Genomic DNA, 25414 nt, shown 5'->3' on the forward strand with positions numbered 1-25414 from the left:
GTGTCATATTAATGTAATGTCATGATCATTTTAGCTTTTCTTTTCTTTTCGAATTCATATTTGCCCGATTTATGACAAATCACTAAAGCATTACTATTGCTATAGCGGGATGAACGTATATGTTGTGTTTAGATTGGGATAAATGCTTGGCTTTCGACATTTTTATTTTTCGGCTGTATGTTGGTTTTGTTTGTGTCATAAATTTTCGTGGTTATATTATTCATAACGTAATTTTGATCACCTGACTAGAGCAATTTTTCCAATCAAAAAAAGAAGAAAAAAACGAAGAGTACAAAATCAAATAAATGCAGACGTGGACCAAACGCACTTAAAAAACAACAATGTGCTCGCATTTTGGATTGTGTTTCGTGGCAGAGTAATTTTATGGGATTCATATGCATTTTATGGAATTGTACTCAAAAAGGAATGTAATTTTTCACTTGGGAATTTCTTTTTTATTTTACGCACAACATTTACATCTCTCGTCCATTCAACGAATCAATTTTTTATATTTCGTTGGACAACTCGACTAGAGTTTCGTCAAAATGGACAGTTTTATTTACATTCATTTTATTATGTTTTTTTGATATTGTTCAATAAATATGAATAACACGAATTACAGATTTACTTTTCTTTTGACCCATGACACCGTTTAAATGAAGCAGTAAAAAAAGTTTTTTTTTTCGTTAAATATATTTCATGCTGTTTCCTTCCGCACTAGTAAATTTTTTTGTGAAGCTTTTGTCAGCGAAATCAAAATAAATTTGCTTACTCCTTTCTTATGCCAATAAACCATGTTTCTTTCTTTTTCATTTCTCATACTTTTCGCATAAACATACATTATAAAAAATAACAATAATAATAATAATAGTAATAATATTTAACCACAATATACATATGCATAAATTTCATTTAGGAATGGAGTAAACAGAAATAAACAAATGTTGCATCGCATGAACGCAAAAGTTCTTCAGTGAATCGCCCCATTCGTTTTGTTAGTTTTTTTTTATCTTTTTCTCTGTATAAATTGGATTTTTATTTTATTTTAATGAATTTTTTTCTGTCTCTGTTTCACGATTTTTTTTTTCTTCATTGTTGCACTTACACATGTTTCTTTAGATAAATTAACAAAATTTAATTAAACTTCACTGCACTTTATGCTCATTCTATGTTGTTCTTGTGTACATTACAAGGAAACAATAACAAAAATATACTATTCATTTTACTTTATAATAATGAATAACAATATGAATGTCATTCTACGATTTCTGTTTTATGTTTGCACTCCATGTTACCAAATCAATTGGAGCGAAATCTATCTACCGATACGTTGATGCATGCTTCATAAGCAAAAGGACATCACATCAAATGCATGCATTTTGCTTTCTAAAAAAAATAATTTTAAAAAATGTGCCTGTGCTTGTAGTAAACATATTGAAAAAAAAAGCAAACAATTCCATATAATTGTATTTACAATTTAAAAAAAATGAAGCTGAATAGTTTTATCTCTTAGGAATCTATAGAAATATATATATATCATTTTATGTATAATTTTTTTTTACTTAATTTTCGCCATTGATAATTTCCATAATTGGTTTTTTGTATACGAATAAATGTAAATTATGATTTGTGTTTTATTTCCTTTGTTGCATTTGCAATGTGAATTGATTTGTTTTATTTTGCTTTGCAGGTGAGATGCACATGATTGCATCGTTCAAATCGATTATTTGCCGCAAATGAATCATTTAGGAACGTATTTCAATCATTCAACTAATTTGATTCAAGTTTACCGGACTTACTACACGTGAAAGGGAGCTGCCCGCATTCAAATGGCAATTCAATGTCATCTCAATCTCTCAATTTTTAAGACGCAAGCCAATTCGTCTTACATCAATTCAATTCTTCCTGTCAATCTTACATTTGTTTTTGTATATTTCTTTATATTGGAATGAATTGTATGAGTGTTTGTGTGTGTGTGTGTTTGGTTCTGTTTGAATGTGTACTTTTATGTTTGAATTTGTGTGTGTGTGTGTGTGTGAACTTATTGATATTGCAAAAATGATTTATACCGTCACTCTTTGCTTGATCGTGTCCATGTTTGAAGTATTGCAGCAACTACGACCGTTGTGATCATGAAAAATATCACAAGAAGAATAGCTTGCTCTTGATTGGATGGTCGACTACGATTCGAGCAAATTGATGTAATCCTATGTAAATTCCGTTTGAATAAGCCGACTGTGCGCGTTGCAGTTGGTGCATCAACCACATCGATGCTATTATTTCGATTGTTCACTGATGAATTTGTTAAGTTTGCATCTAAACTGGATGGAATTCGATATCGTAATGGTGGCGAATAGGCACCAAATAAATCATGTACGTGACGAACTGGGCACACACGGAATGTATAATCGATACCGGCCTCCAAATTGTCTACATTAAACCGAGTTTCTGGTCCTCGATAGAGCTGAAACGGCAATTAATTTGGAAATTGTGCAAGAGCACACACATTATATTAGAAATGGATTTTAACGAGAAAACATTTGTAACAAAAAAAAAATATGGATGCTCACCATTTTGAACTCCTGATCTTTGTCCTTTGACCATTGAAGCACATACTCGACAACATCTTGGAATGTGTTTTTGCTGTGCTGCCATTCCAGTGTAATGCTGTTTCGTTCGAATGTATTGGCGGAGGTTGCTGCTGCAGATGCCGCTGCAGACGGTGTATTTTCAACAATTCGTGGTGCTTTGATGCTGCTGGGAACCGCTATATTTGTTTTAAATAGATATTCATCCGAATAGTCACCGAGACCCGCATGATCGGTTTCGGCACAAACCCGAAATCGATATTCGGTTTGCTCTTGCAATTTATTTACTTTACATAGGTAACTAGTTCCTGTATAAACTTCTTGGAATTCACGCGCGCGTGCAACATACATTTCAACATAAAATCTAACAAAGTCCGTATTTCGACCGTCACCCCATTTGAGCTTGAGGAAATTGTGACCGACACCGACGCACTCCAATTTTGGTGGTTTTGGCGGCAAAGGTTTTGTCGTAACACGCAACACATTCGAAAAATGACCGATACCAATGTCATTCACAGCCTGAATTTTAAATCGATACGTTGTTTCCGGATGCAATTCCTCAATAAACCACTCCAACACATTGCCATCGGTTGATATCAAGCGATCCATGTACTCAATGTTGTAATGTGTAATTGCGGAACCATTATCCTGTGGCTCTCGCCAAGTCAAATATACTGATGTTGCTTTCTCTTCGAATGTTTCAATGGTCGGTGCACTTGGTACGGAGGCCAAAGTTTTTTGACACACAACATCCGAATATGGACTCTTTCCAGCCACATTAGTAGCGCACACCCTGAAGTAGTATGTAGTGAACGGAGCTAAATTTCGGACTTCAGCTGATGCTTGGACACCTTGATAGGTGATGTTATAACAGTCATGCTGATCGTTTAGAGCGAATTCCAAACGATATTCGGATATTTGTGCACCATTTGATTTTGGTTCGTTCCACGAAACGGTTAAGTGTGTGGCCGATCGAACAATGATGGTTGGTGGGTTTGGTGCATTTGGTGCAGCAGCACCAGCGGCAAATTCAAAATCACTAGACCATGGACCGAAACCAATTCGATTAATTGATCGAACACGGGCACAATACAATTCACCCGGTTGCAAATTGGTGGCCACACAATAAGTATCCTTTCCTTTGTAGATGATTTCTTTGAATTGTGAGTTTGTTTGGTGCTGTAGCTCGACTTCAAATTCGGTAACTAGAGCACCACCATTGTAATCCGGTTTGTCCCATTGTAAGATGGCTGTGTGCGGTTCAGGTGGATTACTACAGTACGGTGGAGATGGTGCATCGGGTGCAACGGCTTCGGTTGTCACTGTCAATGGTTCTGAAAACTGACTAGTTCCTCCAACACTTTCACATGCAACTTTCACTTGGTACGTTGTTCCTGGATTTAGACGATCACATATTGTTTCTATTTCGGGTCCTGTATAAATTCGCTCAAAACAAGCACCTGAACTAATTTCCACAAAATACAATTTTATCTCGGCACCACCTCGATCACTGGGCGGATCCCATTTCACTTTGAAGTGATTGGCATGAATTTTTCCCTTTACTTGTGGCTTTTGTGGACGACCCGGTCGTTCTGGCAATGTACGAAATGTTACTTCTTCGCTAAATGGTGATTGTCCAGCTTCATTTTCGGCTTTAAGTCTAAAGAGAAAGCTAGTTGCTCGTCGTAAATTTTGGCATTCATAAGATACGTCACGACCTGTGTACGCCGGCAAGAATCCATGACCACTATCTTTATCATTGATTTGCAATACGTATTCCTCGTCTTGTGATCGACGTGACCAGGTCAAATGAAGAGATGATGATGTGGCATGCTTTAGAATTGGTGTGTCCGGCTGTGATGGTGGATTACCTGATGTGCTATAGGTTACCGTATCTGAATATATTGATCGACCGCGTTCATTTATTGCAGCCAATCGCAGTGTATACTCGGTGGATGGTTGTAATTTCTGTAAACTATATTGTTTTCCACGTGTTTTACAAATTTCAATGAAATCATTCCCTTTGCCATCATCACATTCAAGCACATATTGTTGAATATGTGCACCATTATCATTTGGTGCATTCCATCGTAATTGCAATGAATTTTTTGATCTAGCTAACAATTTCGGAGGTAAAGGTTGATCTGGTTCACACGATGGCGTCTCAAAAACGGCCGCCTCCGATGGTTGTCCATTTAATCCTTCCAGATAAACCTGTAAACACACATAGTACTCTTGACCTGGTCGTAAATCACGAATTCGGCACGATAACGATTTTCCTTTAAAAATAACTTTGTATTTGCCCTCCTTGCCTCGATCACTCAACAGTACATGGTATTGCAAATCACGTGTATTTAATACTACGTTTTCAGTTGATGTTGGTGCTGTCCATTGGATTAATGCACCGCGGCTAGTTATTTCTGATACTTGTGGTAATTGCACATTGGATAATTGTTCTATAATTGATGCTACATCTTCATCTTCGTCGGGTACACTCGATGATTCTTCGCCGTCTTCGGATGTGCCAACAGACGAAGCGCCATTTCTCGCCGATCGTTTTATTCCATTTAGTTCAGCCTTTCGTGGTGATGGTGAGTGAGCTGGCGTTGACAATGCTGACGAATCTGTTGTGGTTTGAAAAAATATTGATTATTATTATTCGTCGAATCAGGAGTTTTATAAGTAAATTGATGTTTTTAGTGATCAACATTTCTACTCACTCATTTCTCGTTGTTTTTGTTGATCTAATTTCCTTAGTAGCTTTGTATGCTGTCGTTGTGAACGTTCATCCTTATGATACGTATTTGGTGGTGATGGTGAGTGTTGTGAATGCATTGTTTGAGGTTGTAAATGACCACCAGGTATCGTATGAAAATGCGGACCCGGCCCTGCGAATGGTACGGCACTATAGAAATGTTGTCCGACACCGTTGATCTGAATTATCGTAATTGAAAAGCGAAAAACAAAAATTAAAATTGTAATTCTCTAATTTTCTTTTCAGTGTAAGGAAAAACTTTATTTAATTACAATATAAAATTAAAATATAAATCGTGACTAAATGCCGTATATGATCGGAATTGACAAATGCACAATTTTGCCACATCAACGTTTGAACGTAATTAATTCAACTGTAGAATTTTCGGTGGTAATTCTTATGATCACTGATAACTGCTTTTAATTCATACTTTGCCTTTAAAAATTCAATACAACTATATATTCTCTCTGTTTAATAACGAATTTCCCCTGCTATACGTTATTCTGTTGTTTTCGTTTCATTTGTCAATTTATCAGTCGGTGGCAACAAAACGGCAAAAAAGCGATCCACGTATACAATACAAATGCAAGAGAAATAACGACAATAATATATGAGTGCTGTTGCTGTTGGCATTTTAATCATTCAAGTACTTTGTACAAAAGTCATGTGTATTCAATACGCTGTATTGTGTCTACATTAATGAGAAGCGTATCGCTTCAACGTACGTTTATGTCAGTTGAATACACTTAAAAAAAATGTGAACGTCGCGTTATAGACCGATAATCGATGTTTTGCTTTTGAATTCAATTGCATTACAATGAAATCACTTTATTTTCCGATGTTATACTGCAATCAGCAGCCCTTGCATACAGTGCAAGAAAAAGGGGTTGAACGACCATTCAATTGTCATAATTAATTGATTATAAATAATTTTACGAGCCTTTCTCTCTCTCTCTCTCTGCCTCCCTATTTCTCATACACGTTGGAATTTGATCTCTGGGTAGAAAACTAGTTCGTTTCAGTACGCATTTTTTAAATCCAAAATTAGAAACTTTAATTATAATTGTGGTTGAAAAAACAGTTGTTCCACATCTTTTTCTATTGACTACATTTTGTCTATCATATTTATTGAATTTGCATGGCATTTTTTTCTCTTTCTCTTTCGTTTGCTTTCAAGTGAGTCGATCATTATTTATTCATATGTTCCACAAGGACAGAACTCTATAAAACCAAGAAAATGTTCGCATATCGCAGCTATGGTAAACTTACATTTTGAAAAGTAAATTACGTAGCAGAGTGAATGTTCGCGTTAGGCCGATGGGTTTTTTGAGTCACTTTTGCTTTCAGGACGATTTTAATGCAAAATTACATTGTACAAAAATAATGCGATAATGAACACTCAAAGTAGAACATTTCAAATGAGAATCGAAATTAAAAATAAAATACGTGTCGTTTTCGAATGGAATGCATGGCATTTTCTGTTGTTTTTTTTTCATCTCGCTCATTTTTCGAGTCGAATATTATGAACGACCACGGAAGCAAAAAGCCTTGAAAGGTGGCCGTGCGTTGAATTCCATGTTGTTAGTGTACATGTTGAATTGGTGCGCGCCGATCATTCACCACAACGGTTGCGGTTGTTGTGAAAGTGATGTGTATGAAACAACAGTTTTGTGTTGTTGCTTTTGTTATGGCTTTCTTCTTCAAATTCAAATCTCAAGTTGAAATAAATCATTTTGAAATTTTCAATTGCAAGAATATATTTGCAGCAAATGAGCAAAAGTCTGTGTCTCGATTGGGCGATGGTGACTCAAGAGAAACTGAGCCAAACACACAATCAAAACCAAACGGAATACTGTAAGATGCATAACGAGCAGAAATACAATCATGGCGATGATTATTATGATGATGGCGGCGATGACGACGACAACAACAACTACAACAACAGCAACGTTGAAAATGAAGAAGAAAAAATGTAACAATAGATTTTAAGACGCTGCATGTATTAATCGGTTGCGGCTGTCTGTGAACTAACGCTAGAGATGGAGGAGATATCTATTTCGAAATGGTTTTCTCCAATGAACTGAATGTTTGTTGGCTTTGCTTATGCGCAAATGTTGTATGTGCACTGTTTCTAAGCACGTACACATTTCACATTCACTTTGCCAGTTGTTAATTTAGTTTTTTTTAGCTTATTTTATTTCAAATCACTTTTTTTTCTCTTTATATCCAATGAAAGATTTATAGTATTTGAAATAATTTGTATACATTGCTCATACCAGCGTGTGCACGTTCGCACCAATATATGACTATGAGAGACTATCTTGAAACCATATTAAATCGCATTAAACGGATTTGAACAAGCGCTTTGTATAAAATACAAAACAAAAAAAATATAATATTATGTGTGACGTTATTTTGCCTGTGTGTGCGATTGCATTAATAGCCGGATGTTGACTGTTGTTTTCTTTTGCTTCGCATGAAATGACATTCGAGATTGTTTGACTCTCGGCTCGTGAATAAGCACAAAAGATACACTGTAATTTAAAGGAAAGTCAAATAAAACGGACCTAAAGGAATAATGTTAATGATTTGCAAATGATTGTTTGCTCTCTCTCTCTTACTAATGACATGCAGAGAAAATAATAGTGTTACTGCACCATCTCTAGCTTTTGTCTTTTTTGCCAGCTAAATAAATGTTTTTTTTTCGACAGATTGTTTTGCTAGAGATCAAGAGGGAGGGAGAGAGAGAGAGAGAGATTTTTTAATAAAGAGCAGCGGTGAAATATTTATAATAAAGGTCCAGTGCATATCCAACACTAATTAAATTTCATTCAGACGACAATTAAAAATGTCATTCATCATTTTTTTTGTGCACACCGAATACAATGAACTACCACTCATCGTATGGCTGTTGTGTTTGACTATTTTTTGTGTATTCCTCCTTTGACAATTGCAAAGATATAATGAATGTGTGTGTGTGTGTGTTTCTGTATTTCTGTGTTATGTATGGTGTTGATGCGCGCATTCCAACAATTACTTTATGAAAATCGTACAAGTGCAGTTATTTCTCTGTCTCTCTCCGCATTTGCAACGATGCGCGGATGAAAGATTACACGCTGTGCACCTTTCAAAAGCAGATACCGCGGCCGATGCATAACCAACTTTCTATATCACATTTAAAGTACATTGCAATGGAAAAATATGTGTATGCACGTAAATATCGCTGGTTTCAGTTATTGTTTAATGGCTGACTTTATTTTGTTGTTGTTGTTTTTGTTGTTGGGTGTATGTGTTTTTTGCTCGCCAACAAGTACTTTTTTCTGTTCATCATGAATGCATTTACAGATTGATTCATTTCGTGGCGGTAATACATGTGAGCTCTGTATATGAAATATAAAGTCGTTGCTGTTGGTACATATTTCGTTGTTGCTATTATACCTAAAATACATATCAACGTCTACCACAATTTCAGCAATGAATATATCGCCGAACAATGAAAATAAAATAAAAAAAAAAAAATATGTGAAAGAAATACACATAGCGACTGTAATCGTTTTCGAGCCATGCATTTTACATTGGTGCCATTCACTTTGCATTTTCCGGTATTTTTGCTTCAGTCGCCTTTTCCACTTGTAAAATTACCCAAAATGCGAATGTTATTGCACGTAATGAAAAAGAGATAGAGAGATAGAGAGAAAGGGAGAAAGATCGAAACAACAAATGAATCGCTCCAATTAATCGTCAACCAAAAAACCAACGTAATCAATATCATTTTTTCTTCTTCTTCCCCCTTCTAAAATTTTCGTGGAATTTCTTTATGCAACAAATTACTTTTTTTATGCAACCTTTCAACCGGATTTCGTTCATAATTAAGCATCTTTTCTTTCTTTTAATAATTCGTTTCCATTGAAAAAGTCGAAGCTGTAAGATTTTGACAATGATAAATGTATATATGGTATTGAACAAATGTATTGAAGAGTATGGGTTGTTGAAATATTGACCAATGAATACAAAATTAAATGGATGAAATTGACGTAAATGGAAAAGAAGTGGCCAAAACACTCTTCGCACAGTGGTTGTAATTAAATCGGAACCAAATTGTATAATTATCAATATGAGAATTGAACAAAATAAAGCACTTGATTGTAATGGAAATTCAAAGCATTGAATGCATCATTGCTCATTAATATTAATGGATACATAACGTGAGTGTGTGTGCTTATGCCGGCTTAATATCGCCTCGATACATTTGTATGTGTGTGTGTGTGTGTGTGTGTGTGTGTGTGTGTGTGTGCATATATTCCAAGTGAGTCTAGGAATTGTGACGGTCTGTTAGAATGCATTCAACGCACGGTTCTCGTCTATGCACACAATGAGTGGAATTTCAAATTGTGTCGGTAACGGTTCTGATGCAATGCATAAGAAATTCTTCAGTTATGGGATTGGTGAAAAAGTAGGCTTTCGCGGAATTTCCAACTATGGTATCGGAAACATAACGCACACACACACACACACATATTGCTGAAGTTTAAAATGAATCGACACTCGTCGTCGTCGGTATGATCTCGTTCATTCTGATGATGTGGAAATATTAGGCCTAGTACGACGCAAATTGGGTCACGGGTTAATTCAATCGTGCTGTTATTTTTCTGTTATTCAAATGCACTAAATCGATGAGCTTGTTTTTTGTCGTTGACATTGAACTAACCGTCTTGTAGACACCATAGTAAATTAAACTTTCAACAAAATTACACGCTATTTATCGCAAATGAGATTTTCTTTTTTGTTCTCTCTCTTTTGATTTATGGCGATAATTTGAAAGTCGGGGGAAACCCGAAATTTTTTTTCGTTCATTCAAGAAGTGGTAATTGCAAGATATTTCGTTACTTACATAATGGCCGTGGATATGCGGCTGAACACTGCCTTGACTATGAATTTGTTGATGTTGTGCTGTGGATAAAATAACATGGCGAAGCGTTCCATTTTCATCAACGATTTGTTGCATCACATGACCAGGCGGTACTTGAACAGGCATTGGAATTGGTGGCGATCCACTTTGTGAAACCATTGGCACAGTCACGGGACCTAAAGGCACAATTAAACAAAAAATATAAATAAATCAATGCAAAACACAATGAAACTTATACGAAATGAGTGTTGAGAAATTTGTCAAAAAGTCAATGCAAAAGTATTCATGACAATCCACATTTTTTGTCGATGCCCCATGCAAAATTTCATTTATAAGATCAGTGTAAAACTCCAGCGATGATACGATAAACTATACCAAGATTGTTACGATGGGAAATTGTACAAGAAACAAAAGAAAGACTTAAATAAAGACAGTGAACTGCATAAAAGTAACGTATTCAATGTTCGATTCGAAACAAAAAATAGTGTTTTCATCATCATTTTTTGGGTCAAAGCGAACGACCTACATAAATTGCTAATCAATGCAGAAAAAAACAGAGTTTTGTGCATTCTTTCTCCTAATATAAAATTCCTGTGAATTTGCTCGTCGAAAATAATTGAGCAAAAAAGAACATAAGAAGTTCGATGACTGTGAACCACTGTGCTTACCAAGCAACATTCTGCATCAGTGAGAGAATACGACAAAAAGAAGAACTTGAAAGAGCATACTCAATCCTGTCATTTTTCTTTCTCTCGATCTTTGTGTTATTCTGTCCTCTTTTTATTGACTCTGTCACATCCAAAGCACGATCACATCGTGCAACCGCAACCACCGAGGTCAATAAACTGAAGAAACAGAATACATTTTTTTTTCTTCTAAAGTAAAATATAATAGAAACGGTAATACAATTGATTAGAGCATTGGACGCTTGTGTGTACCTCTCTGAATACACGAAAACTAAGACTGAATGGACGGGATTGATAGCGTTCTACCATGACATCGTATCGAACGAACGTGCGCACAAGTATGCGATGATAGAATAGAGAAAAATGAATTTTTTTTTCGAGTTCGTCAAGTAGAAATGCCTTCTTTTCAGTGATTAGATAAACATTCTATTGGCATTTTCTGCCAATAAAAATATTGATTGATTGCACAAGTTAAATGTGGCGTGGTTCTTTAGTTTGTTTGTTATTCGTTTTTCTGCAGACTGAATGCAGTCGTGGAAAAAAACTAAAGATGTCAGTGGAGAACCGTTACTGAGTACGGCGGAGTAAGCAAAGCAAACAAAAATGGTATTTAGAACGATTCTTTGTGAATATACATATATGTAATTATAATGTGCTCTCGTCATAGAACATATTCATTACTATTGATGGGTAATGCACGCACACGCACTACTGCATGCTTTCCCATAATTGTAGTGAACGGTTCTATTCATGTGGATACGAGGAAGAAAACGACAAAATGGGTTATTTCATCGCTTCAACAACCATTCTTTGTGAGCACAAATAAATGATTTCCAAAAAAAAAAAAACAGTTCTGCTGCTGTTGTTGTTGCTGCTGCTGTTTCTCTTTGTTTTTCTTACATTTTAGAGTGATTTGCTTGTCAGTTTCTACAGCATTAACTTACTTTGAAGTACTTTGTTATATTTGTTTTGAAATATTTTTGACGTTTTGCACTTTAAATTTTGAAGCGTTTTTACTTGGAGCGCGCTTACGCTTGGATACTTTTTGTCGCTTTGTATGCAACAATCAAAGAAAATATTTCGCTTTTTATGGGCAAAAAGTCCAACTCAGCAGAGCAGCTACCTGTCAAGATTTGTTTATCGTCAGCACACATCACCGTGGATGTGTGTGAATGCGCATGAAGAGATCGAGTTTGGAATGAAAATAAAAACCTGTTTATTAGAGATCTCTCCAAGGTCGCAAGGTTAACAGAAGACATTCCACTCTCAGATCAGTTTTAAAGATATTCTGTATTTCTTTAAATGCATTTTATTTGAAAATTTACGATAATTTTTGCTATACACTCTCAACGGGCTATGCAATGAAGCAATAATCATACTAATAACAATATCTTTCTATCTATATATGTAATGTAAGCAACCAAGAGTAGCCGGTTCCACTGTCAGAGATTCATTTTGTATTCAGAATATGTATGCCGTTCTTATCTTCATTTGCTGGAAGAAAAAAATATGCTCTTTTTTTTTGTTGATTCGTTGAATTGGAATTCAGTATAATCGCAAAATCCATTTCTTCATGGTTTTATTTTTAGCTACAGACATTTTTGAGTTCATTCTCTCTCATTTTGACATCATTCTATTTTAATTTGAGCCAATCGGCTCTTATTCATACATAATAAGACAAAGAAAATCGAATGTATAAAACCCAGTGTAAAATTTTTGGATGACGTTATTTTGAATTTAGTTGTGTATCTCTTACCGAATTCAGAGTGCAAGCATATGGGTGCATGTGTAGCACAAAGTTCTTGTGGCATGAAATATCCTTGATCAGTTGTATAAAATTCACTAGTAAATGGAATATATCCTTGATTGTTGGTTAGCAAGGAAATGGGTGGCGGCGGTGGATGTGGATAGGCGGGCTGTGACCGTTCGCCACGTATAAAAAACTTTCCGGCGGCATTTTCTTCAGTTGATTTCAATTCACTTCCACCGGCATTTGGAATATTTTGGTTTGGCTGTTGATGTATCACGGGTGGTGGCTGTGAAGATGGTCGATGATTGTGATTGTTATGTGCTGGATGAAATGTTGTGGTCGGCATACCAGGATCTGAGTTCGGGCTAAATGATGCACTTGACGATGAGGGTGATGTACTCGGTACGACCGTTTGATTCGTACTCGGTGCAATTAATGTATCAGTCGCAAGGCTTGGCTCCGAAATAATACGCATATTTTCGGTATTTTATAACTCTCCGACCAGAATGTATGATGTCACGAAAATTACCAGTCAAATTCGTTGAAATCTGATTTGAATCAGTGGTGATTTCGTCGTGTTCGTTGATTCGTTTTTTTTTCGCTTCGTTTTGCGCAATCAAACAAAAACGTTAAAATACAAACAAACAAAAACATGCACTCTTTCCAATTGCTTGTTTCGATACTTTCTCCTTAAACTTTTTTTTTCGTAGTTTTGCCTCTTTTTTCTATGTTGAATTTTATATCAGAGAAAAACGCGTTTCTTTTAACATTTTGAATTCGATTTGGGTGTAGCTGAATTTTGTAAATAGAATGTTTCTAAGCACAAAATACACGAATATCCAATTAAAAGCTGATGATGATTTTGTTTGAATTTGGCACAATTTTATGCATGTTGTTTTTTCGTTGAAAACACCAAGACTGGTGCTCTTCGTAATCGTCTCAGTGCCTTGGAATCAATAACACCAATCAAAGTATGAACTTTTATATTTCACCACCAAATTGATAGACAACAACGCGAATAATGTTTTTGATTGTCTAAGCCGCGGCTTGTTGTAATTTCGAAAATATTATTTATTTTTTTTCGTTTCGTTGTTGTTTTGAGAGTTTTCGCTTGTTAACTATTTTACTTTCAGTTCATTTTCTTCTACACTTTGCTATTCACTCCGACTTTGATCAACCAATTTCTCTTTCGATACTTGTTTATTACAATCACATTTTTATTAGAGTCTTTTTTTGTGAAAGAGAATGTAACAAAATTCAATTGAATATTTTCTGAAAAAAAGAATGTGTGCACGTGTTGAAACCATTAGATTGTCTGAAGCTGATTGTTGTTTGTTTTTGCTTTTTTGTTGATCACAACGGACCAAAAAAAAAATTATTCAAGTTGGACGAGAAAAAAAAATTGCATATCAAAATTGGGTTACAATCTCACCATTGTATTCCTCAAACCAAATGGAAAGATAAGTCTTTTTATAAAATGTCTGATATTTGAATGGGATGTGTTAACTTCATTTCTTCTATTGTTTTTCGGTGTTTTTAATTGAAATACAAATTGACGATTGCTTCATTGGTAAAAATTAATTATCCAATCCAAAAAAAGTAGGAGCGGGCGATAAACGCAAGAGAGAGAGAGAGAGTTCATGGTTCGCAGGATATTATATGACGACGAGTAAAATATCTTGATCTATTTAATGTAAGGTGAGTACAATGTTTAATCACAAACACAGGATACCATTCTTGTATGGTTGAACATTTATACTCAAGTCTGACATAGTTTGCATAATATAAAATTATCTCATAACTGAGTCCATTTTATATTTGATTCAAGTGACTGAACTCAGGAATCATATTTCATTTGAGATGAGTGAACGCAAACTGATTAACTTATATCGATTACGTATGGTTCGTGAAATTCTCATTTCACAGTCAAAAAAAATATTTAATTGATTTAGCAGTGAAGTGCAGCATTTTATTGTTTTTTACGTGTTTTGCTCATGGAATCCGCAAATATTGCTCTCTGTAAATAAAAAAATTACGTCGTAACTGATATCTTAGTTGCTGTTTGAATGCGAAAAAGGTCGATCACGATTCTTACTTGAAACTTCAAGTACGATAACGAGTCTCAATTAGTTGAAATTAAAAAAAGTAAAAACAAAATTCTAATGACGCTGCAGCAATTTTTTCGACAATTTAAAATGACATGCAGACAAAACAAAACAAAAGAAAACGTGAAATCGACAAATGAACATGTTAAAAACTCGCCAAACGCTTTGCGAAAATTCGTTTTTTTTTGCTTTTTTTCTATTTCATTTCAATTATTAGAACCAAAGAAATAATGGGGCAAAAAAGCGTATTAAAGGTTATTTTGGTCGAGTTAGTGCGAACTTGTACATACATACATACATACATATTTCCAATTTCAACCTAAATGTTTAGAAATGTGTACGTTGTTTTTCTACTTTAAACATAAAAAAAAGTATTTTTGGTTTATTTGCTCTGTGTCTCTCACTATATTCGTTGATTGGTTGAATTCGAATTGGCGAACGCGCTTTCATAACATTTCCAATAGATTGAATTTTATTTTTCGATTTGTCTTTGAAGAGTGAAATAAAAGTGTATATATATGCTCCAACCAGTTGAAATACTCGTGTACATGGCGAGAAATGGCGAAACAAAGAATGATAGAGATCACGATCTGCGATCGAGTGTCGTGCCAGCGTTACCCAGCATCTGTGTAGACTCACAACGTACAGAATAAATGGCAAGCCACAAAACATAAAATGAATAATGGGCTTGGATGGAATGGGAAAAATCGATGAAAAACTTGGACAGAAAAATATAAAATATTTCAGTCATAATAACAGAATTACTAATTAGAGATATATACATTAGAACTCGGCAATAATAATATCATTTTGTTGCTGTTGTTGCTGCTAATGCTACAAATCTATTTGCTTATTGGTTTATGTTGTGCGCACATAGAGTTGTCTACTTAGTACATGCGTCAAATTCTGAGTAGTTGTTGTATGTATCATAATTTTTTTTTCGCAGTGATTTCGAGAATTTAAGCACAGAGCTCAAATTAGCGGCTGCTGCGACTCAAGCGAATATTCCGTTACTTTTATTTGAACCATTCAAAATCCACATACTTTCATGCATTGCATTCACTCCACCAGCGGCACATACAACATTGAATGGAATAGCAAACAGTCAAACTTTATTATAAGAGAAAAAAAAGTGATCGTGTCATTGTCACGTAATCTTAATTCCAAAGCAATTTGTGAATGTATTAGATTGCTATGCTGTGTGCGCTATCTTATTGAATGCGGCAAGCAGAGCATTGGCAAGAGAAAGAGCGTCTACGTGTGCGTGTCGTGCATGTTCATTGTAGGCACACACATAGAACACAACTTTAATCAAGTTTGTTGCTCTCTCACATTTTCGATTTATATCGAAACGTGTGCCGCAGCCAAACCCACACCATCAAACCATGCAAATGCCGCGCGCTTCGATCGAGATTAACTCTTGCTCGAGCTATTCGTGTTCGGTATTTTTTGAATGTATGAGAAAGTTTGGTTTTTTCCCTACATTTTGTTGAACAGAGGTTTTTTTTTACATTTCGTTTCTATCTCTTTTCAACAGCGTTTTTTCGTCTCTGTTTTTCATTATGTTCCGTGCAACACGTATCAATGAATGTTTTGTTTTAATAAACCCAGAGATTGGGAGTCTTTGACTGGCAATGTATGTTCAGCGTGCGGCTGACTTGATTTTTTGTTACGGTCCTCTGGATACAATTCATTTTTTGTTGTTGTTGTTATTGCTGCTGCTGTATTAGAATGTTTCATATATATTTTACTGAAGATGATGCCGATCATAGTGTTGGTCTGGCTCTGTCTCTACGTATGTGTATACACTATTTTTTGTATATTTCTGTACTTGTTGCGCTCTTTCATTGCAAACAAAGAGCAAATAAACAACCGTTCGAATAAAAAAAAAATATTATGTGAATAATTCAAAAAATATTCGCCCGCTTTGGATGTACAGAAATTTTAACGAGTACAGTTAGCACAACGACAATGATGACATAGAGTGATGAATGATGATAATGTTGTTATTGATGGTGACTATGATGATGATGGTAACACATTGCAAAAAAAAAACTTTCAGTTTTCCAAAAGAATTTTAAATAGTACAGTTTTTTCTTGTTGATTCACTCAATTCCACAATTTATTGCACAATTCGACGAAGTCTGTGGCAATAAAAAATAAACTGTGGAAACATGGACAAAATAAAAATCGTTTGGGATTCCCAAAATCAAATTCGCTAAACCATTGTGGTGGTTTATGCACATCGGTAGAGCTCTTATCATCGTTACCTTGATGCCACAAATAATTTTTTATGGAATGGATTGTGATTGCTTGAGTGTTTTGAACTTTTCGCATGGTTTATTTACGTACCAGCATCGTCGTCATCATCATCAACAATCAACATTATGGTCGCGTGCATTCTGTTTCTTTTTTTGTTCGTTTTATGATCCCAATGAGATAAAACAATAATGTAGTGGAATGAAAAAAAGGATGATTGTGAATGCTTTCAATCACGACATTTCAACCAAGTTGAGAGAAGAGAAAAAAAAACGGTGGCCTTTTTGTCAGCTTTACTTGAATGGTTCATTCGCCAGTAGCGAATTAACTGGTTTTGTCAATATCAGCACTCTACTCTTTTTTTGCATGAAATTTATTGCATTTGAAAGTTTAAAATGATGATGTCACATTGTATCAAGGAAAGAATTCGCTGAAATGTTTGCTACTTCAGAAATCTGACGTGATCGCGCCCTTCTCGCCTCTTTCAGATGACTGTGTGCGTAATAATGTTGCAATGTTGAGAGAGGCGGAATGAGTATATGCATTTACGTATATGAACTTTAAAGGCAAAATAGTGGCCTTTCTAAATGAATATACGTGTTTTGCAATGGGATTGATGCGAGTTAAACAATGTAGCAATATTCATGTCTGCCGCTAACATTTCCCAAAAATTTAGTGGCGCAGATTGGAATCTGTTCGCTTGACTTTTTATTCATGCGATTATCATTTTGTTTCACGAGAGAGAAATGATTTATCTTTCACTTTAATGTGCCTTTGTTTTGTGTCGATTGGTTGAAACACATTGCAAAAGACAAATGGTGGTGATATTCCCATCGACAGTTTTGTTACATTTTGATTTGAATGGAGTTTGTCAGCAATTCCGGTTTTTGAATTCAAAATCAGCTCAAATGTGCTAGACATGATTCATAGAGTAAATCAAATATTAGATTATAGTCGATTAGTCGTTTCTTTTTCCGTTATATGTATATATATTTAGTATACATGGTTTTGATGTGGCTCGTATATGGAACGATTTAAGTGTAGTAAACGGATGTAAGATTCAGATGTGCGTCGAGCATATATTTTGCTCAATGGATGGCCAGCCATCGGCATTTACGATATCGTGATAATATTTTAATACGTCGCATTTGATTGTTTTTATTTACTTGAAGAGCTCGAAGTGAATGATATGCAGAGTCAGCAGTTGAATTTTTGTTGTATATTGCGTTGCGAACATTTTCAGCATTGTGCTCTTAATGTGCCAGCCAACGTCATACACAACAATTTCGCTGAATGAATGCTTTGAATCGAAAATCGGTTTGACCAGACGAAGTTTGTTCAATCAGTGTGCACATAAATCTATGGACATAATATACACAGAGAGAGATGTAGAACCAATGAACAACGCACTCACACCAATGACATCAATTTAATTCGATTACTTGAAATAAACGCGATTCACGAGTTTATTTATCATATTCACTGCGGCCATATTTCTCGTCGACTATGTTAATGTTGTTGTTTTCGTTGCGTTTATGATGCTGTTTCTTCTCGAAATATTCAATTGGATGTTTGTGTATGGTTTTTTTTTTAAGTTTTTATTGATTGCAACGCCTCTCTTTCTCTTTGCTGATTTTTCTTCGGAACAGTGCTCGTATCATTTGTTTCAGATGATTAAAATTGACCAAATTACTTTAGCAAACTGTATACGTATAGTATGTGTATTGCAAAAGTTTCTACAACATAAAAAAAAAATGTTTTCCGAATAAAAATGTTCACTGCAAGTAAATGCAGACAAGCAAATATTCCTGATTTGGTTTTTTTCTTCTTCTCTTTTCGCTTTGTCTAATGCATGAAGTCGGCATTCATCAGAAATTGATTTATTTATGGATTTCTTAGAAACCGTTTCAAGTCATGATGACACGGTCGCAGCACGATGAAACAAGGACATCAATATTTAAATTAAGAATTCATTATTGCGTTGCGAACAAATGCCAGTCGGCTTGGCTTATCTTGTGGTTTTTTTAAATTTATTTTCATATATGCAATTTTTTTATCAACTTGAACAACTTTTCGACGGAACTGCTATAAGGGTTTCCAATGAAATAAAAGAGATTGGTGTTTTTTGGACATTTACATTTTACACAACACTTTGAATGCTTTCAATTGCACGTTGTCCACGACACTTAGCATACAAATGAAGGAATAATGAAAATAGAAACGTTTCAGCCACGTAATGCACTAGAATTCCAATATATAGTATAGTTAAAATAGCTGTTCGGCGTAACAAATATGATAGCACTTCACTTCAATTGTGGCAGTTCGTTGAAAATATAAAAATATACTTGTTTTGTTATTCTTTTTTTTCGATACTTCTTTTTGTTGCTTCTTTTTACGTATGCAAAATAAAAATTGAAACAATAGACGAAAGAAAATCAGACTAATGCCGAAATAAAACCGAAACCAAAAACTAATTTGAAAAGAACAAATAAACAACAGTTTAAAAAAACGCAAAGAAGGAAGGAAACAGAAAAACTAAAAAAAATTTTTGTGTATATGGTTTTTCTGTGTTCCAATATATATATTATTAATTCGTTTTTATTCAAATGACCGACACCATTTATTACCGACGGTTCAAATCACACTGATTTACTTGCTGTTATTTCATTGCGAGAGAACTGTACGAGAGAAACATTGGAATGCAGGTTTAAAACGCACAGCAAGAGAGAGAGAGAGGCGCGCACACACACATTCACACTCAAACACAATCGCATACTGACGGCTATGGGACTGTGGCGCGTATACACTGAAATAGCATTAAGTGAACAAATCGAAATGTAACAGCGAATTGCGAACGAGAGCGTACAGTGTGTGAGTGAACTGTAGTGATCACTATGCGGGTTCACTGTGAGTAAAGTGATCGTGTGAATGGGATTCAACATAATGAACACTAACATACATGCATCGATGCGAGAGCAGTTAGTTGTGCCGTGCCGCAAATCATCGACTAAATACTTTGTGTATACTGTCGAGTATGTTTGTTCGTTGTTGTTGTTATTGCTTTTATTGTTGTTGTTGTTGTTGTGTCGTGCTGTTGCGTATACATATTCTGAAACATCCATGAACAAACCGAACATATTATACATTTCGTTGACTTACTATAGTGCAGCAAATTGAATTGAAATGAATGTATTTTATTCATATTGTGTGTTCATTACGATTTCATTTGATCGCATCACGGCATTAGTCTGTGCGTTTTTTTCTGTATGCACCATATACACAAAGCCATATACACAGTCCGATGGATTCCTTCGACACTTTGTTTCTTTCTTTGGTTGTTATGCATTTACAAACTGAGACGGCCCAATGGTCGCATGTATACATGTGTAAATTATAGAGAGATACTCATAATTATAACACATCCACTTAAAAGGCCGTTTATTCAGTATCGGTACAGAAAAGAGTCGTCGACAGAGAGTCGAATTGGAACAAATACAAACGAGCCACCACTATAAATGTCATATCCAAACATTTAAAGAGGAAAAAAATGGTATGTATACAGAAAAAGAAACAATTTTAGAAAAATAAGAAAAAGAAAGCGCTTCGGTCTCGATGCATTTTTCTGTGCTGTGCTGCACAGTACGACGATGTGATCGAATGGAATGGATTTTTCTCTCGCGACTACCACTGTTATTATACATTCATATGATATGTATATATGCATGGTTTGTTCTCCACTATAGTGGAGCCGAGTCTACGCTGATTTGCTGTCAGTATTCATTATTTCTTAGACATTACGTAAACGGAAATACCCAACAGAAAAGGCAAAGTTTCAATTCAAAAATAAAGAAAAGCAAATCTTTAGTTACACTGTCTAACTCTTGACTTCGATTGCAAAAAAAAAAACAACAACAACGACAGAGACGAAGCAGAGAAAAAATTGACAGTGAATGGACCATTTCAGAGGCTAATCATTTTGGTACTCACAAATCAGAAAGCTTACGCTTAGTTATAACAACAATACTTTTGATTTTTTTTTCAACTTTACTATCTCTTTGCAACGTTTTGATTTTTGAATGGTCTTTCCCGTCCTCTATTTCATTAACCAGTGATAATCAAGCAAGAGTATATACACACGCTTATTATTATTTTTGTATTGTATTATAATATGATTCATGTTTTCTGTGCATTTAACGAAAACCGATGGCATTCATATACATATATTTGTGATTTGCGATTCATTTGGATATACACAGGCTATCGAGCGCCTCTATGAATACGAAAAACAAATTTAATTTGAAAACGCAATAAGAAAGTCTAAAATCAGAACGTGACAACAAAAAAATCGTATTTCCTTTTGGTGATAACAAATGTTTTCATTTTTACTGCACATTTTTTGTAATGTTTTGTTATTACAAAAATAAATACACCCATTTACTTGGAAGCATTATGCTCGATGCATCGATAAACAAGTGGAATTTAAAAAAATATTTCTAACCCACAGGAGTCCAGAAAAACTTACCAATTTTAATAAAAATCGTATAATTTCAACTCAAGTTATACAAAAAATAACTTGATGATACATTAAGCAATTAAGAATCATAATCCCCATTAAAATCCAATAATCCAAAAGAATCATAACATTTCACGAAATACACAATGAAAAAAAGCATTATGAAAATTCTTAAAAAATGTTAATGAACACACTAATTGAAAAACATTACCAAGAAATACGTATCAATGAACACACGCAGATTTTCTTTCTCGAGTTCGCTGTAAATTCAAATTGTAAACAAAAACAAAAGTAATTCATTCTATTCAATCAACGGATTTGATTTCATGAAATTTTGATGTTTTCATTCATTTTTTTTTTTCTTTTCTTGGTATGCGCAAAAAAGTGTCTATATAGTATCAGTATCGACCTGATGACCTGCATCTGTATCAATCACAAAGTACTAACGCTTCGAAACTTATTTTATCAATGAAATTCAAATGGTCGAAACGAGTGGCAATTAAAAAAAAGAAAAGTCATCAGGTCGAACTCTGCACCAAATGTTTGATATTTTATTATGTGAAGCAAAATAAAAAAGGCATTATTTACTTTTACTTTGATAAGAAAACACACAAAGCACAGACAAGCAAAATAATCGAAACTTGACTTCAGTCAAGCACAACAAATAATACAAAGAGAAAAAAAATCACAGCCAACGAAAAAGAGACAAAACATAACATTTCTTTCACGCTCGCAAATTAGGCTCACGTTTTTCGCTTGATCTTTTTTATAGCTCATGCTTTTCGTGCGGTGTTTTTTTTTGCCGTCGAAGTCAATGGATAAGACCAAGCCGTTCAAACATCTATTGTTGTTGTTGGCATTTTTTTTAAATTTCGACTAAATGAAATGACGTCGATGTGGATGTTGTATTACGTAGAATGTTCGTGGCACCAATCATCTAAATTTGAAGTATAGTGCGGCGGTTATTTTTGAAGAAAATAATCATTAAAGAGAGCTCAAATTACATCGGGGCCTTTCAGACTTCTGAGTGATTGATTGACACGAGCTCGTTGTATTTAAATTGTTTAATTGCCAAAATGCCGTCTATGAATTTTGACAATTGAAAATGATTGCGTGGCCAGATGAACTTTGTTGTATCGAAGTCTGAATTTGTTCAATAGAAGTAAGAGTGCAAAGAAAATATGTAGTTTTGTAACTACACACGCAAAAAATATATCGTTAATCAGTTGATCATGAAATATTGTCAAAAAGAAGATACCGCTTCTCGTTACTGTTCGTTAAAATCTAATAAAAATGAGTGCAGAGTAGTTGAAATTCATTTCGAAACAGCAGAAACAAAGAAAAACCACAAGACTATGATTCTAAACTGTTGTGCAAATTCTAAATGAATAAATGCAGCTATGGCATAAAGTAACGAGCTTCAATAAATAGGCATCCTTGGCAAAAATGCGGCGTGGAATCCAATTTATCCGAAAAGAATCCAATGAGAGAGCTATGAACATACGTCGTAACATTCGGTCTGTGTACGATGCACACGGTGTGCGCTTGTATTAGCCGCACTCTGTCATTGAACGAATACTTGTAGAGAATTAAATAATTATATTTCGTGCACTGCACACGAACATGGAATGCGTTACTGTAGTGCGCGCGGATTGGTGCAGTGCTGTGTAGAGCTAAAAGCTGGAGAATAATTGAAGTTGCTAAATGCATGTTTGTTGGGATCGTGTATAATTTCATATGTGATTTTATTTTTATTTTATATATATTTGCTCGCTATCTCTTTGCCTCTGTGCTTTATAATTAAAAAAAACTGTAAAGACGGTGTACGCGAAGAAAACAAGACAAAAAAAAACATACACCGCGATTGCAACCAAGACTTTTGTCATTTGGCGGCTGGATTGTGTGAGTGTAAAGCACAGCACGAGTATTGAAGATTGGTACGAATGATACAAAATGTATGAGAAAATGGTATTATTTACCAGCGATGAAAAAAAAACACATGCAGAATATAAAGAAAAAAAGCGATACAGCTAGCAATAGCGTGGCAATATCAGAAGTAAAGAGAAAAAAAACATGATCTCAACATGAATGCGAACACACGAACACAAACATACAGTACGAATACACACATCACGATTGTACCGAGTTGAGAGAAATTCTTCTTGAGGTTATCAACCTATTAAAAGCAAACCAAGACACAACGAATTAACGTTGGATGGATTTGTTGTTTTTCTTCTTCTCTTTCTCTCCCTCTTCACTTTAACTTATGGCTCATTTCGACTGCCTCTTTTCAATGTTTATTTGTTCAAATGGATTTGTTCGCCCGCGTGCGCGTTCGCTTGCACGTCCCTATGCCCGAACTCTTTGCGTTCACAATAGATAATGATGAATGTAATAAAAGATATACAGTCGAAATAGTTTGTGTGTGGGAGCTAATGGTTTCGATAAGTATTTGACTGTTTTCATTTGTGGCATTTGTGTTGTTGAACAACCGAATCAAATCGAAAAAAATGGCAAAATAGCAAACGACAACTATTTTATTGACGTCGCATACATTGAACGATACGATGTACAAAACGCTTTTATGTTTGCGTTCTTCGATATGGCCTCATTTGAATAGAGCTCAAAAATTGGAGAAAATGGATAATACATTTTGCTGTTTGGCATGTGGACAAATATAAATCGTCGTTCGACAACACATAAAGAAAAGAGGGTGTATGCATAAAGCGTAAAGAAAATCAACCGATTCACAATATATACATGAGTTGGTGCATAAAATGCCAGCCAAAGACAATGCAAGGCTGTGCATTCGATTCAGCCTTCCTTTCGCTAGTAATGTTTAACACATATGAAATTAAATCGAATCGAATTTTCCGTCTCGATCGCACGAGTACTTATTCATTTGTTTCGGTTGTTTTCTTGCTCTCTCCCTCTCCATTCATTCATGTGATATTTCAATTTTTACATTAGCTTCCGCGTTCCTTTTGACATAATGGCATCTAATGTCAAGTGAAAATACATCAAACGCAAATATTTCGAATTAAATTTACCATTACCATTCACGTAAAGTGATCGACAATCGTTTTGGATCAATTCATGTAAAAAAAAATATTCTTCTTACAGAAAAAAACAACACATACACGAGAGAGAAACCACGTCTCTTTGGTGCGGCTCATTTTAAGCCAACAACAACTGAATATACGTTCGCTTTTGTCTGTGTCTTTGTGATGCAAAACACGTTATTTCAACTGATATATATGTACTGAACACCGTTCACATAAATCCAGTTCTCTCTTTTTTTTATATTTTATTTTGAGTTATTCGGTTTGCCTTCATTTTCTCATGTCTCGTTGTTCGATTCGAATATGCGAATAGTTCCAATTGAATTTAGCTTGTATAACCTAAACTATGCTCGGCTCAATTCCATCTTAGCGCGGTGTAGGCCAAATGAACCTCTCAGATCAATGTTTTGTGTTCTTCTTCGTTTTGTGTATCATAATAAATATCAAACCAGTAAGATACACTGTCATATATGTGTTATTGTTACTGTTCGGCAATTTTCCAAATTCTTTGAAACTCACATGAAATTCCGTTATTGCATCGCAATTTTCTTTCACATTGATTACGATCGAATGCAATGCAGAGAGCTAACAAAAATAATAGACAAATCAGCGACATTCCATGTACCGAACAAAATTGATGAATATCTCTATTTGAAATTTACACCATTTTGGTCATACTCAATGTAGCAATGCCCATGGAACTGATCTTTATTAACAATTTTTTTTTTCATGTTGTAACCATTTTTTTTCAATCATTTTCATGTTGTGGAAATTAAAAAAAATATAT

At 34.8% G+C, this 25414-nt stretch overlaps 1 protein-coding gene across 4 annotated transcripts in view; it reads right to left on the reverse strand.

The window, feature by feature from the left end:
• Positions 1–429: 429 nt before the first annotated feature.
• The window catches only part of LOC116344526 (fibronectin type-III domain-containing protein 3A), a 32618-nt gene continuing 7633 nt past the window's right edge, over positions 430–25414 (reverse strand). For 3 of the 4 annotated variants that reach the window (XM_031773125.1, XM_031773122.1, XM_031773123.1), the window contains exons 6-9: positions 10235–10428; positions 5309–5522; positions 2571–5212; positions 430–2464 (exon numbers count right to left, since the gene is read on the reverse strand). In XM_031773125.1, coding sequence (XP_031628985.1) covers positions 2072–2464; positions 2571–5212; positions 5309–5522; positions 10235–10428 — 3443 coding nt within the window. In that variant the 3' untranslated portion in view covers positions 430–2071. Of the gene's footprint in view, positions 2465–2570; positions 5213–5308; positions 5523–10234; positions 10429–12694; positions 13961–19189; positions 19424–25414 lie in introns of those variants that run through there. The other variant, XM_031773126.1, reaches the window with a different exon arrangement.

Source organism: Contarinia nasturtii, unplaced genomic scaffold, assembly GCF_009176525.2.
Source record: "Contarinia nasturtii isolate CC-2019 unplaced genomic scaffold, AAFC_CNas_1.1 Cnas_scaffold_1037, whole genome shotgun sequence".
NCBI classification, from domain to species: Eukaryota; Metazoa; Arthropoda; class Insecta; order Diptera; family Cecidomyiidae; genus Contarinia; species Contarinia nasturtii.